The 14,585-nt window shown below is 39.5% G+C and overlaps 2 protein-coding genes across 2 annotated transcripts; both read right to left on the bottom strand.

The window, feature by feature from the left end:
• Positions 1–2,204: 2,204 nt before the first annotated feature.
• LOC126567728 (ubiquitin carboxyl-terminal hydrolase 16) lies at positions 2,205–7,462 on the bottom strand. Its single transcript, XM_050223999.1, has 2 exons — positions 7,109–7,462; positions 2,205–4,838 (listed from the first exon to the last, which is right to left on the bottom strand). The coding sequence occupies exons 1-2, from the start codon at positions 7,460–7,462 to the stop codon at positions 2,205–2,207; spliced, it is 2,988 nt and encodes a 995-aa protein (XP_050079956.1).
• A 5,456-nt stretch (positions 7,463–12,918) lies between these two features.
• LOC126561650 (cytochrome c oxidase copper chaperone) lies at positions 12,919–13,377 on the bottom strand. The gene is made up of 2 exons (XM_050217933.1): positions 13,232–13,377; positions 12,919–13,164 (listed from the first exon to the last, which is right to left on the bottom strand). The coding sequence occupies exons 1-2, from the start codon at positions 13,363–13,365 to the stop codon at positions 13,080–13,082; spliced, it is 219 nt and encodes a 72-aa protein (XP_050073890.1). The 5' UTR covers positions 13,366–13,377; the 3' UTR covers positions 12,919–13,079.
• Positions 13,378–14,585: the final 1,208 nt, after the last annotated feature.

Below are 14,585 nucleotides of genomic sequence, written 5' to 3'. Positions count from 1 at the left end.
GTGAAAAAAATGTAATAATTTGAAAAATTTCAAAACTTTATCCGGATCGTTCCCTTGTAGTAAGTATTGACTATCCAACCACGTGGTATTAGCAAATCTAGTAAACCATTCGATAGCCTGCATGAAATAATAGGTCGTTAGGCCAAGAAGAAATGTTTGTAAAAAATCTGCAGAAATATTTCAAAAAAGGTTTCATAATTCTTTCCAGTTTACTAAAATATCAGTTGTACCTATCTTTAAGAGTTTTATACGTGTTAGTGACTTTACAATTGAAATGAACCTTTCATAGTTTTTTTTTAAATTAATTTATCTGTGCTAGGAGCCGATACACTACAATTCATACTCGTAAGCTCGGACTACATAGAGCATAAATGTCAAGCACAAACTGAAGCGTTGTAAAAACACAGATAACAGAAAAACCGGATAAATTAATTTTAAATTACAGTTAAATGCTATTATTCATAAAATTTACGTAAAACAGTAAACTATCCACAGTTGATTTTTTTCGTTCGTCACAGATAAGATTTGTTTACAAATGTTTGCGCTTGTATGTTGTTTACAATTGTTTGCGGCGCTCAACGTTTATGTCTACCAAACCTAAAAATGAATTTGACACGACGGTTGGGTTTGATCTTCACATTCGCACTCCATGTAGAACGAGCTGTAAGAGTAACGATGTAAAGAAATAATTTTATATTTTTACACAAAAAAAACTCAGCGAATTACATTGATTGCACGCAGATCCAAATGATTCCTCGCAAATGCAACACAAAAATGAAAACTTTTTCGTGAGCCGCATGGGCAAATTCAAATTCGATCGTCCATTATGAACAAAATATTTGAAAATGCATATTTTTTTAATATTTTTTGTTATATACGTGCCCAACTAAAACAAAACTGTATGCAAACTGGTAGCAAAATTCCTGTAAGCATTTCGTAACATTATAACTAAATTATGTACACGAAGATCAAGGTTCTCACTTTTTTGCTTTTGCGGGCCCGCAACGACATGTCCGCTCTTATAGGGTGTCGCTCCGCGAAAGCGACATCCAGCCTAGTAGTATCATCTTAAGAAAATTCCAGCCAGTTACACGGATGTTGGACGTGGAAGCAGTGCAGGCGTACTTATACAAAGTGGCTCAGACGCAATGTTACGTGGACGATTACGAGATGCTGACAAACCAGAAGGACACTAGAAAGCGTTCTAAACAAACTAACGCATTATCTGGACGAAAGAGGTGTTACACGTTCGAGGAGTAGATTGGAACTATCCCTTCTACTGCAAAAACACCAGTTATACTCCCTCACAAACACCGCATAACGAAGCTGATCGTGAGGGATTACCACGAATGAGCGTTGCACCAAGCGGACAACGTCGCAATAGCTAACGTGAGGCAGGTTTATTGGATTATCAATATGAGCGCTGTCCTCAGTAGCGTGAAGAGGTGCTCTTAATGGTGCATCTTGCATGCCTGCAAATCAGCGCCTCCTTAAATGGCACCCCTTTCTTCAACAAAACTCTCTGCACAACTTTTTATGTTTTACCTTCGAATCTGCCCAGCTTTTTATGTTTTACCTTCGATATTAAACTTTTTTAAACTAAAACGGTACTTAATTTTCGCCGTGTAACAATCCTTTCTCGCTTGTCTATCATTATAAACTGTAGAGAGGATTGCGAGCATCGTTAATATCGTGTGCGTTACAAAATGGCAACGATTACAGCAACGTTTATGACAGAACGGAAAAAGCCGGCAAGCAACGAGGTGACCGTGTTGAAGAAGATGGTGGCTGACCTGCAGCAGAAATTGCAGCAAGCGCTACAGCAACTGAACGAGGAAGGTGAAAGGAAGGTAGATATTACAACGGCAAGCGTGTTCGTCAAGATACTGCGAGAGATCATTCTAACCTTCTACCCGTAAAACGTAGTGTGCCCGGACACGACAAAAATAAAGTACCGTTATACTACTTTGGGTTGGACCAATTGCCTATCCCGAATTGCCCTATTAGATGTTGATGAAAAATCCTGAGAGCGATAAATATTACGCAAATGATAATAAAAAAAGGAAAAGAAACACATATCCGTGCGTATATATATATACAGCAAAATGCAAATGATAGCGTGGGGCGAGACGCCGCACGCTATCATTTGCAGTACCTTGTTTTATGTATATATACGTATGTGTGTGTAGTGCGTATATACGCAATTAGAATATGCGCTCGTAAAATAGCAAGTACGCCTGCACCTTCAGTACGCTCTCCTCTGTTACCTCTCGTACGTAACTATCCGAGACACAGTACCATTTACCGGGCGGTGGTTCGACATCTGGTACCGGTTCGGTTGACTTGGCAGCGTTGCCAATCTCGGACACGTCTTGCTTGTTCTGCTCACGTGGCAACTTTTGGGCGCTATCCTCATTATCGCTGGTCGAATGGGACGAGCTGAGCGAATCGTCACTATCTCGCACATGTGCTCCCATGCGTAATGCCTGCTCTTTGGCCATTTCCTGCTCCGACTTCCGGTCCAGCTCATCTTTCGTGCCCTGCGGGATGAACTTCCACCGTTCGTCCTCGGGACCGAATGTGGGGCGTACCTTCACGTACGCAACGTAGTGTCCACCGTGCATCGAGCCGGAATGCTCGACCAATCCATAAAGCGCGTAAAGTATTCTTTTCTGTCCGGGTCGTATGTGTGACGCACGCTTTACCTTCGAACCACAGAACGGTGCAATGTCGAGTACGAACGGAAAAGAGACGAGCTTGTTCAACTTCTTAAACACACTTCGCAGACCAACCTGGAAGCGCTTTAAATGCAGTATCAGTACGGCGGGAGGTTGCGAAATGAGAAACTGCTTGGTCGCGTTTGTGTTGACCGATTTGCCACCCTTTCCGTTGATGCGTTCCGTGCACGCCTCGCAACACACCTTATTGTTGCCGGTCATCAGTTCGACAGCAGTAAAATTGTTAAAGCACGACTGTATCGAATATTCGCCATCCTCGCACTGATAGCGTGGTGCGATCGTGTTACTCCAATCCGCATGACTAAACGTTCTCTGGCGGCCTCCCCGCTTTGGCTCACTGCTGGTCGTGGTGGACCCATCGTCACCTTCCTCCCGTCCACCACATCCCGGCACTTCTCTTCGCCTAGCAGTGTCTTCGTCTGTTTCGCTACTACCACCATTTCCAGTCGAAAGTTGCCGTGCCACATGTGCGGCACGCTGTACACTGATGCCAACAGCGCATACGATATTTCTACCATCCGTTTCTTTGTTAAGATTTTCTGGCGTATCGTCCACCTTTTCCGGCAACGAACGTAACTGGTTACCGTTTTGATCCACAATCGATACGGAACCCTGCTTCGATAACGGATCATCCGTTACATCATTGTCCTCCACATCAGCATCGGACGGTTCGTTCGACTCGCCCGATGATTCTTCCTCGTCGTTCGTTTTCGCACCATCCGGCAGGAATGTTGGATCATCATCCGTCAGCGGAATCATGTGTGCCATGGGTTCGCTGTCCTCCCCAACATTACCCACCGTATCACCGCCAGCCGGCGCCATTCCACCAACCGACGATAGATTAATTCGATTTTTCTGATGCTTTGCAATGCGTTTTGCTTTTTTATTCAATTCGCGTTCCTTCTTGCTAGCAGACTTCGATACCGACGACCCGCCGCTAGCTATAGCTGTCCCCACTCTCGCATTGGACAATGGCGTCAAAATGCCGCCGGTGCTATTACTATCTGGCTCGGGACTGCTGCGACGTCTTATCGGTGGTTGCGGTTTCTCCACACAAACCGGCAACGAGATATCGAGAAAGTATTCGTGCTGCGACGACGTATGGTGACAATCCTGACAAGTTAGCGTCGAAACGAGCGAACCTCGGAATACCTGCTCGGGACGGAACACCCATTGGGATATCTGTTCGTTGTAAAACTTGGCCAATGCTTTTTGTGTTTTGTCCACGTTTTGCTGCTGCTGGCGTGTTTCCAGTCCGAGCGTTTGCAGTATTACCGACTGGTAGCGGCGCAAATCATCCGTTCGAACGCTTTCCAACAGATGACGCAACAGTTCGTGTGAATCATGCTGATCGCCACCATCGAACTGTGGCCATTTGCTGGTTAGTTCCTGCAGCAAACGGTTCGGCGACAGTGGTTCCAGTGAATTAGTATTCAGCTCGCTTAGCAGCTCGGTTAGAGCTTCAGTAAGACTGCGCCAGCTGAACAGTTCTCCATCGATTGATGGTACAGACATTTCGGAACCATCCGGCAATTTTAACATCCCACCCGGTATGTGGACCTTCTCGCCTTCCTTTGCTGATTGCTGCAAAATGTGCAGCAAATAAGGTGTGCGTGCCAAACACTGCAAAACGGCGTTAAAAAAGCAAGTATTGCCCAGATTAGACAATCCACGGACACGTGGCAGCGTGTCTATTATGTTTCGTGCCGGCATCGGATGGCGTATCGCGGACGCAGCAACGTTGGTCCCACCGGACCCAGCCCCATTGTTGCCGGGTTTATGAACGTACGTTTGATTGTTGGAGTCGAACTTGGCAGCATCCGGCACATCGTACGAATTGTTTAAGGTTGATTGACGTACATTTATTACCATGTTTCGAACTGACTCCGTTGTTTTGATCAAATGTGCGTCCAGCCCGGCCACGCTAGGTTGAGCGGCCGTATCGGTGAACCTCACTTTCGTTACTTCTCTTTTAATGAGCTCCACCAATTCGAGAAGTTTCGGCTTTGCATACGGATCTACTGGAACGTTGCACGAGTAACACCACACATCCATCGTGGTTGTATTCATCGCAAGCGCATGCATATCCGACCGTGGCGTCTAAAACAATATAAAAAACATTATTGTCGTGATTTCGCGCAAATTTTCCTTTTTTTATCTTTATTAACTGCTTTATTAAAAACTCAAAATCGCACGGGCACCAATCAGTCAGCCTAACACTCGATTCAAACTCTACCGTCAGACCTGCTTTGTCCTTTTCTCTTAGATCTCGTCTCATCCTGTTCCTTCTTTTTCGCTCTCCGTACTTCAGGGTTTTGAGTCACTTTACGATTTAAATACACCGTCGACTCTGATATATTTCTCCATTTCTGTCGAACAATTTCATTCCACCTATATGTATTTTCAATCCTTCCTTATGATTTTCAATACAAATGTCAAATTGGACCAGGATGAAATGTAAACAAGATGGCATTGGATTTCAGACCCGGTCCTGCCCTTTGGAGACCGGTGCCGTTGTCGCCTACACCACCCGGTGGTCGATTATATATTTTAATATTTTATTTCATTTCATTAATTCTTTCGATGGACCTACAGGTCCCCTCTAATTTTGTGCCAAGCTAAGTGCATCATTTTATCAATTATAATTAATTATGACGGTACAATGCCGTATTGTCAAGTGCATAATTATTGCTATAATTATAATAACAGCATTTAATTGCAGAGGAACCGTATTTTAAATATTAATTTAATAGTTCACTTCATTTTAAAAGCAATAAAAAGTGTAATACTGCGTTCCAAGAGCTTGTGAGAATTTCGAGTGTTAAAATCATATGGAAGGATCGGAAATACATTCAGATGGAATTGCTTGACAAAAACAGAAATAGAGTAGCTGTACCCATTTTCCGCAGGTTAGCAAAACAAAGAATATTTATGAACAACTCGTGAAACAAATATTCTTTTGATTACTTCTTAAAATAAACTCCAATGTTTACTCATCAACTGCGAATTTTGCACCATTTGCAATCTTTCATCCGATTTGGTTTGTGCCGATCACTCTTACGGCAGCAAAATTTGGTACATGAAAAATTTGCATTTTCGACAGCTCGCTCATTTGCGTTTTCTTCTTGTGTGATTGGAGTGCGATTTTCAAGTGACGTCGAAAACTGATAGCTTTAAAACAAAAATGAGCAACATAAAATTACTTTATATAACCACTTTTGGTCAAAACCTTGAGCAATGTAAGAGTTAAAAAGTGTTTTTAATATTTTTTCCAATCATTTACACCTTAGTTACCGAATTAGTGCCGAGCACAGGATCCAAAACAAATGAAACTGGTTTTTGTATCGAAGTCTAAGCACAATATCATAAACCTCATTCAACATCTTGCATTGAGCGCCAGCAGTATGAAGGCAAAGGCCTGCTTACTTTCTTCCTTAGTACTTGTGGAGAATAATCAACTCAAAACGGAAAGCGAGATCGGGCGTATTCGGGAGTCCATTTTAGAAAAGCCGAATATCTATCTAAAATCCCAGATGTACTGAAATGGTACAACGGTGTACGTCTGGCAATTGAAACAATAACTCTTATTCACTTCGAAGCAATACTTCCTTTCATTGACACGTTATCGTAATTTTATGTAGTAATTTACGTAAGTGTATGATGCGTTTTGTAAATACTGTTTGCGTCCAAGGAGTTGTAACAAAGTTGGGCCTACAGACTTTATCAGGTTGCGGTTGCTATTGTTAGCAGGAAATAGTACAACCGGGATTGTTTCCAATAGTGCTCGAGTTCCGTTTTGAGTGGATTATTCTCCTTAAGGCCAAAGGAAGAATGCAAGCAGGCCTTCGTCTTCTTACTGCTGGCGTTCAATGCAAGGGGGTAAAATGAGAATTATGGTAGTGTGATAAGACTCCGGCATAACTTCGGGATGTTACTTGGGATTTCGACTAACGTCGTCTATCCCAACCTACTGATATTAGCAAGGATTTTAATTTATTTTTTTTTGCTGAACGGCTGCTTTAGTCTGTAGAAACCGTTGAACGGTTGCCCAACACATCAAGGCCGACGAAATTGCAAAGCGACTAGGTAAACCCTGTAACGCCCTCTCTTTCATTCGTCTCTCACTCGCCGTTGATCCTTTTCACTTCTGCTTGCCATCTCTCACTCTCGAATCCCTACATCACCGTTGATCCTTTTGGCTTCTGTTTTCCATCTCTCACTCTCGATCACTACAATTAAAGGGCCTATAGGCTAACCTTTGACACGGCGCACACAAAAGCGAAACGGTTTTTATGTTCTTTTTTATGATTGCACCCCCTTCTCTCCCTCCCTTCCCCACAAACCCACCACCTCCAACAAACAAAACTTACTGCGTAGTGTTGCAAAGCATGTTGATTTTTCTTCCGGCCACATAGCTGACTACCACACTTGAGACAAAGCCACAACGTTTTGTCACAACTAGCATCACTGAACTCTTTCGATGTGTCGTAAATCTGACTACCACCATGTGTCGCTGGCTCATCCATACATTTGCCGCAAACCTTTCGGTACCAACCGTCATTGGTTTTGATTTGTTTCCGTATTGTGTTGAGATCGATGGATTTCTGTACATGTGTACAAACTTCTCCACCGTTCATTTTGGTGGAGAGCAAGGTTTCATCGTTTGATTCCGTTGAGGAGCCTCCACCATCCACACGGTAGTCACTGCGCTGCCTTTTACCCATTATATCGATTCCCTCTATCGATATCGGTGAAGCGTCTGGAAATGATTCTGCCTTTTTGGGTGAAAATAATATTGTTCAAACTCAGATTGTATTGTTGCGCACTGCTAGATGTTTACGATAAATGCAGGAAAGCGATAATCTTTAGCACAGTTTGCCGCACACTATATCATATTCGAGCCACAAAATGAGGCAGTTCAACAAAAAAGAAAAGAAATAATAAATGAGCGAATACAACGTAAGCAACGTGAACGTAATGAATTGCATGCAATAAAACTATTTTGATGATAATTATTTAACAAAAAAAATCTGCAGCCTCGTATACAAAAGAAAAACTTCGTATTTCATGCATACCGTGACTAAATGAAGGCCTTCAAAGATAGGTTAGCTATCTTATATTATTAGCAATGGAATGTTCTCATATGTGTAGATGAATCATTCATGCATCCTACCTACCGTTTTAGGAACGGCAATTTAACGCGAGGTTTGTTAATTTTCGCGCAAGAAGCAAGCTTAATTCACCTGCAGCAGCTCCACGTAATAATCACTGATTCAGCACATTTATTTGCAAATTTTCGTACAAAAGCACGAGCACCACCGATCACACTGCGAACACACCAAAGAACCTGTGGTCGGTCGCGTGCATGCACACACGATTGCTCTAGATCAAACATGACCAAGGTTTAGATCAGATTTGGTATATTATAGAGGTGGGTTATCCCTAACGATTTGACAACCGCACTCTAAAAAAGTTGAAAGTGTTTGACGTTTCGACAGTTCAGGGGCCAAACACAACCGAAACACACCGAAGCGAAACATCTAAATGGAACGCTTCGTAGCGCTTCTTTGACTGTTTCACTGTTCTTCCAGGTTTGACCGAAACAATAAGATCTTCCAAAATATTGCATTGACCATAAAGTGCAGTAATTTGGTAAATAATATGCATAATAAACTTAATAAACGAACGATACGATAACTGCGCTATAGAAAAATTAAACGCAATTTGATAAGAGTGGGTTCGATCTTTTGTCAGTGCATATGTGTGCAATCGTATGTGGTGTGTTGTGTTGAATGAAAATGTGCATACCACAATCGAACCCACTCCTGTCAAACTCTCATTCAATATGGCCAAGGCGCTAAAGCTATGAGCTCACCTAGTCTCTTTACCCATTTTGGTGTGTCTGGTCCCCAAGCAAACATTTTCCAGGATGGCTTTACAGGGAAATCACCCCCAGGCTTTACAGGGAAAACCCCCAATACTTTAGCGAATCAGAAAAAATAGACACAAAATCCTCCAAAATAGTTACGGAAGTCGGTGCGATTGATATGGAAAATGTATACTAGCCGGTTGAGTTAAAAATCTAAACAAACATTTCTACATTACTATTTTATGAAATTACCTATTTTCTGCGCACGAAAACCAAAGGAAAATTATATTTTGTAAACATCTTGAGGTTACAATAACCTTGGGTTGTGAGCATCTTGGTTTTTTGACACATACGATGACCGAAGAAGAGACAGTGTGCGAGCTGTCAAAAGAGGGAGAATAGAATAAACCTGTGGAACAGAACATCTCTTAACCTCCTTGCGAAAAATTGACCGAAAATCTGTGTGTGTTTAAATTTTTATAGTAGTTAAACATAAGGTGTTTGGTTTTTACCATCAAATGACAAAAATAAAAACCTGCATCCCAAAAACATACAAAACTTTGATTTCAAGATTTCAAGCAGTTCGTATATACAAATGCGTTCAAACATATTTTTTAAATGTTTGGTAAAATCCGTTTAGGTACAAAATATATTTAATGTTGGTGTTGCAAGCGGAGTGTCTACTATTTATTTTTGCGAATTTTGTGGCAAGTGAGTATTATGAAAATATCATAACGTGAGTTAATTTTTGGTGCATGCAATCATTCTCGTAAATGTACGTAATTGTACCAGCATTTGCACCATATTTGAAACAGGGTACAGAGAATAATTTCTTCACCGGTGATATTTTGCTTCAAGTACATACCGTGAAAGAGTAAAGTAAGTTACAATAATGATTTTAAGTAATAAACACTGCTTTAGGGGTATGGTCGTGTAGGCGACAGCGGCGCTAGTCTTCAAACGGCATGATCGGGGCTGAAATCCCATCCGGACCGTCCCTCCGTAGTGAGGACTGACTAACCAACTACGTGGAACTAGCAAGTCTAGTAAGCCATTTCGATGGCCGGCATTACCTTAGAGGTCGTTAAGCCAAGAAGAAGAAGAAGACAAAACACTGCTTTATATAAAGATGCATTTTGTCAAAAGATATCAAATTCAATTCATATTTCTGCAAGTCAAGTTCGTTTTTCGAGGGAAATTGTAATTTGTGAAATTATTTAACATGTCGAACCTTAAACGTGAACGTGAAACTGGTAGTTTCTATCGCCGTGTTGACAAATTATTGAGACCAACCTCTGTCGGTAAATGCCGAGTGAACAGAAAAAAAAGAATTTCATGTATTTTCTCTCTAGGATTGTTACCAGGGAATCTTTTCGCGCATGAACGTTCATGATGCTTAATTTTGCCTTACTCTTTAATCGAAAAATGCCATTTGCTCTAGACGACTTTCCTTCTATTATGTATATCCCTTGTTGTTTACATACGAAAACCGAAAATTGTACACGTTTACCTTCAAGTGAGCATCCGGATACACGGTTATTTTTTTAACTTTAAACTGCAATAATTTATTATTAATTGCTTGTATTGACCTTAATTTTAGGTTCTTTCCGTATTGTGCTTATTTTCTTGTTAAATTCAATCGATTTAAAGTTTTACATGGATCGTTAGTTTTATCATGACAAAAAAAACACAATGAATGAATAACATATATTTCCGATGTACTAAAGGAACAAAATTTGTTGGAATAAATAAATAAATAAATAAATAAATAAATAAATAAATAAATAAATAAATAAATAAATAAATAAATAAAGCAATAAATCAATAAATAAATAATTAATTAACAAGTATGATTATGCTGAATATGTAGATAATAGATTGTAATACAATGCATTTTTATTGCTTGTGTTTTTGTATTGTAATAAGTGTGATATAAAAATGTTGCATCTTAGTTCTATATTCATTTAACATTCCGATTCACAAAGATTCGCAAGAATATAAATATATAGACGGTATTTTTTACCTACGGAAACTGTTGATTGTATAGGTCAAAACGTATGGAATACCCGAGTATGCCGGTTGCCAACTTACGTGTATAAATTTCGTTGCCAACTCTACGGTTCAACTCTTGGCGAAATGAATTCGCTCGAACTCTTATCAATGAATTCGAAAGACTCTTATCAATCAAGCTTTATAGAAAAAACTGTCATCGGCTAAGGCATTTATCCTTCAAAACGGGTTTGACGGAATGATGCCGGTCTGTAAATCGTAATTCAGCATTGTGGCAAAATCTGTCACCGGTGCAAAAAACAACAACAAACAATTTATAAAACTTAAACAAATCTAGTGTAGTTACTAGTGCCTGCACCGCTTCTTGAACTTTTTTCCACCTTCGTTCTTCTGTTTGAAATGCATTTTTTTAAGTTGTTTATTTTATTTTGCGTTTGGTTCGTGTTTCTACATTATCTGCAGCATTTCTTTAAAGGCATTATACCTTGCAAAAGCATTGCTGTAATTAGCATCTTGCTTATTCCAAATACATGGCATGCACTTACAACCTTCGATTAAATCTATAATCATTTCTTTATTTTTGGGAATTTTAACCAACGATAATTTCAACCTCCGAACAGAACCAAAATTTTTTGCAAACTGAAGCTTTCTCGCCAAATCAAAAACATTTCAATGCGAAAGAAATTTTCCAAAAACCTGCTTATTGTTGCCGAGCAGGCAGTCATTAACAATGACAAGTGAGTTAGAATGAGAGAGAGAGTTTCATTATCTTTGATAAACCGTCATTTTAAAGTCTGAAGAGAACCACAGAAAGTTAGAATTTTTTCCCCCAAGAGCTATTACACAAGATGCATGGTATTTTCTGTCAAACACAAATAGCAAAATAACACATGTAGTTTGTCTTTTGTAATTTTTTGCGCGCGTATCCACGAAAAACTATTTTTCTGTTCAAATTTTGATTCAGGAATACAAAATCGGACAAATGTGTTATCACACGAGCGGACAGCATTTTCTGTCATAAACTTATATTGACAGATAGAATCCAAAAACAACCGGTATAATTATCTTCGGTGTTAAAACCGCTTAAGTGTGTGTTTTTGTTATTCCTGGTGAAAATTAAATAATCAAAACTATAAAAAGGCTCTTTCTTCACTTAATAAGATGTGAACGCCCTTGTATTTTTTACTCAGGGTTGAGCGTTTATAACCGCACACTTGAAAAAAACGTGACTATTTTTCAAGATCAAATTGTCGAATGAAAAAATGTAGAGCCAAAATGAGTTTGACATCCCTGGTATAATTATTTCAAATGTCATTTTAACAGCAACCTGTGTGTGCAGTATACATGTGCAGGGTGCTAATTGGAACGGATTTTACAAATTTATGGGTGACTATGAAAACAATTCGGGTAACTTTTCATCCTTCTTTTGTCCTCAGCTCAGCAGATGGAAACTCTCGGACTTATGTAGCCCATTCCTAATCAAAATTACACTCATACTGTGTGTATGCAAAATGTGATTGAGTAGAATACTATTCCTTCACTTCCATGCATAATAAGAACATAGTTAAGCAGTCATATTCTTGAACATACTTAAACATAAAGGAAAGAGATTCCTTTTTGTAATCCTATAGTACAGGACGCGGGACCACCTCAGAAAGGTCAAGGCTTCGTCATCTTCTTGGCGTAACGACCTCTAACTCTAGCGTCATGCCGGCCATCGAAATGGCTTTCTAGACTGCCGATATACCACGTAGTTGGTTAGTCAGACCTCACTACGCGGGGACGGTCCGGATGGGATTTGAACTCCGGTCCTGCCGTTTGAAGACTGGCGCCGCTGTCGCCTAACCACCGGGCCGTCCCCGGCCAAGGCTATGTGATGCCATTGAAGAACATTAACCAGCTTTCCAAGTTAGACTTGGAACAACTTGTTCGTGCATGTATCCAGAATCCAAAATCAATCATTCTATTCTTATAAATCATTCTATTATAATAAAAATTGATTGAACACATCCATGCTATAGTCATCGAAACAATTTAAAATCGTAGTCGTCACATGTTACATGATAATTTACTGATCGGTTCTTTTAATACGTATAACAAACTTTAATACGGCTATACGTTACTGTTGCTACATAATCATTTCACAAAAAACATAAATTATAATTTTGCGCTTGCTAAACATAAAACTAGAAGCTCTTGCACTGCTCCCGGAGTAATCACTGTTAGTTCCTGGGACGCAAAAAAGCAAAACGTTTGCAAAGCTAGGAGGAAAATAACGGCGGAGAACAAAGCTTCAACAACTAAATAATTAATTACTGAATTATATTATTTTCAATGGCATTAATTAATGTGCATACAAATTTACATATTTTCCTTTGTGTGTGTTTCCACACAAAGAACAAATGACCATTTTGTTGTCATCTGCAATGCAACTGTTATTCTAGTTAAGCTCACATGAAGGATTAAATATTGAAGCCCATGTCTCGCATGCACTGTTTATGTTTCTCGATCAGTTCACCACATTTTTCCTCCCCATGGTCCATAATGCTGTAAGTAGGCAAAGGCGTTTCATTAATATAAATATTGTTATATAACTTATTAATAACTTTCATACCAAGCATCGCGTGCTTTTTTCGTTTCTGGGCAAGCACAGCAAGCCTTGCACTTGGGTTTTTCCTTCGTCGCATTTTTTGAAGCATCGACTGCCGAAGCAGCAACGTTTGGAATAACACTAACTGATTGACCCATAATATTCCCGAGTTTATTATAAGATTTTATTTCACCAGCAGACTTCAAGGAGCTGAAACAGAAGAACACTCAGCTTAGGAACATCGAACCGAACACGGCTAATGTGTTAATTAAAGAATAGCTTATATAATAATACAATCGTATACCTCCTGCTGCTTTCGGTCCTTTCAAATAATCGACTTGTGATGATGATCACGATGGTTTAAAAGATTTCACAATGTTTACCACAGAGTTCTTGTTTAGGCAAAAACAAAGCCTTGCAAACAAACGCGGTATTCTGGCAAAATGTCAATACAACTGTCAGGCACTGATGGCCCAAAGAACAAAATTCAAGGTGCTTACAATAACCCCGATGTATCTTGAGGCACACCTTTAAGCTGGAGTCAGCCCGTACCGTACTACAGGAATACTAAACTTCCTCTGTGATGGTAATTAGACTGTTTGGCTCAACATAAGAAACCGCTTGCATTTATAGTTGTACTGTTTTACTGTTGCTGTGCTGATTTCAATGAAAAAGTATCCTTGTTTACAAATTAAAGAACTGTATTCTTGTGTTTCATATGAATTCGACTGTTCACAATTTAAATTGCTACTTCCAGAAAGTTTATACAAGCGAGTTCAATTTATAGCTTCAACCTCATTTATAGGTCAACCTCATTTGTTAAATCCCATATATTTCCCTTGCAACTAGTGACATGCCACCGAGCAACGACACTAGTCTCACTGCTCGGTCACACGATTTTTGGTCGAACAATCTTGCAAATTGGGTAATGAGGGTTCCTAGGTGGGCTCGTCACAAACGGTTTGACAACTGAAAAAAAAATAATTAGTAGAAAATTAAACGCAATTTGATAAGAGTGGGTTCGATCGTTTGTCAGTATATTTCAAGGTGTTTATAATATACCAGGTGAATTTTTGTCAATTTGACAGATCGACATTTTTGGTATATATGTGTCAGGTTTGTTATTGTTTTTACAAAACATAAACAAACACATTTATTGTAGTAAAGATGGCAAAATACACACTATAACTAACTGTGTGAATAAAATTTTAGCAAACTAAACTAAACTTAATCTAATTAAAACTATCCAGTAATGAGATTAGATTATTCGCAAGTGTAATGAGATAAAAAAAAACACCAAGGATGAAATATACTTTAAGCACATGGCAAATAGCAATTAAAAACCAAAAATGACGAACAATTAATGTATAAATCGAAA

Source organism: Anopheles maculipalpis, chromosome X, assembly GCF_943734695.1.
Source record: "Anopheles maculipalpis chromosome X, idAnoMacuDA_375_x, whole genome shotgun sequence".
In the NCBI taxonomy this organism is placed as follows: domain Eukaryota; kingdom Metazoa; phylum Arthropoda; class Insecta; order Diptera; family Culicidae; genus Anopheles; species Anopheles maculipalpis.
This window is presented reverse-complemented; position numbering and strand designations above follow the sequence as displayed.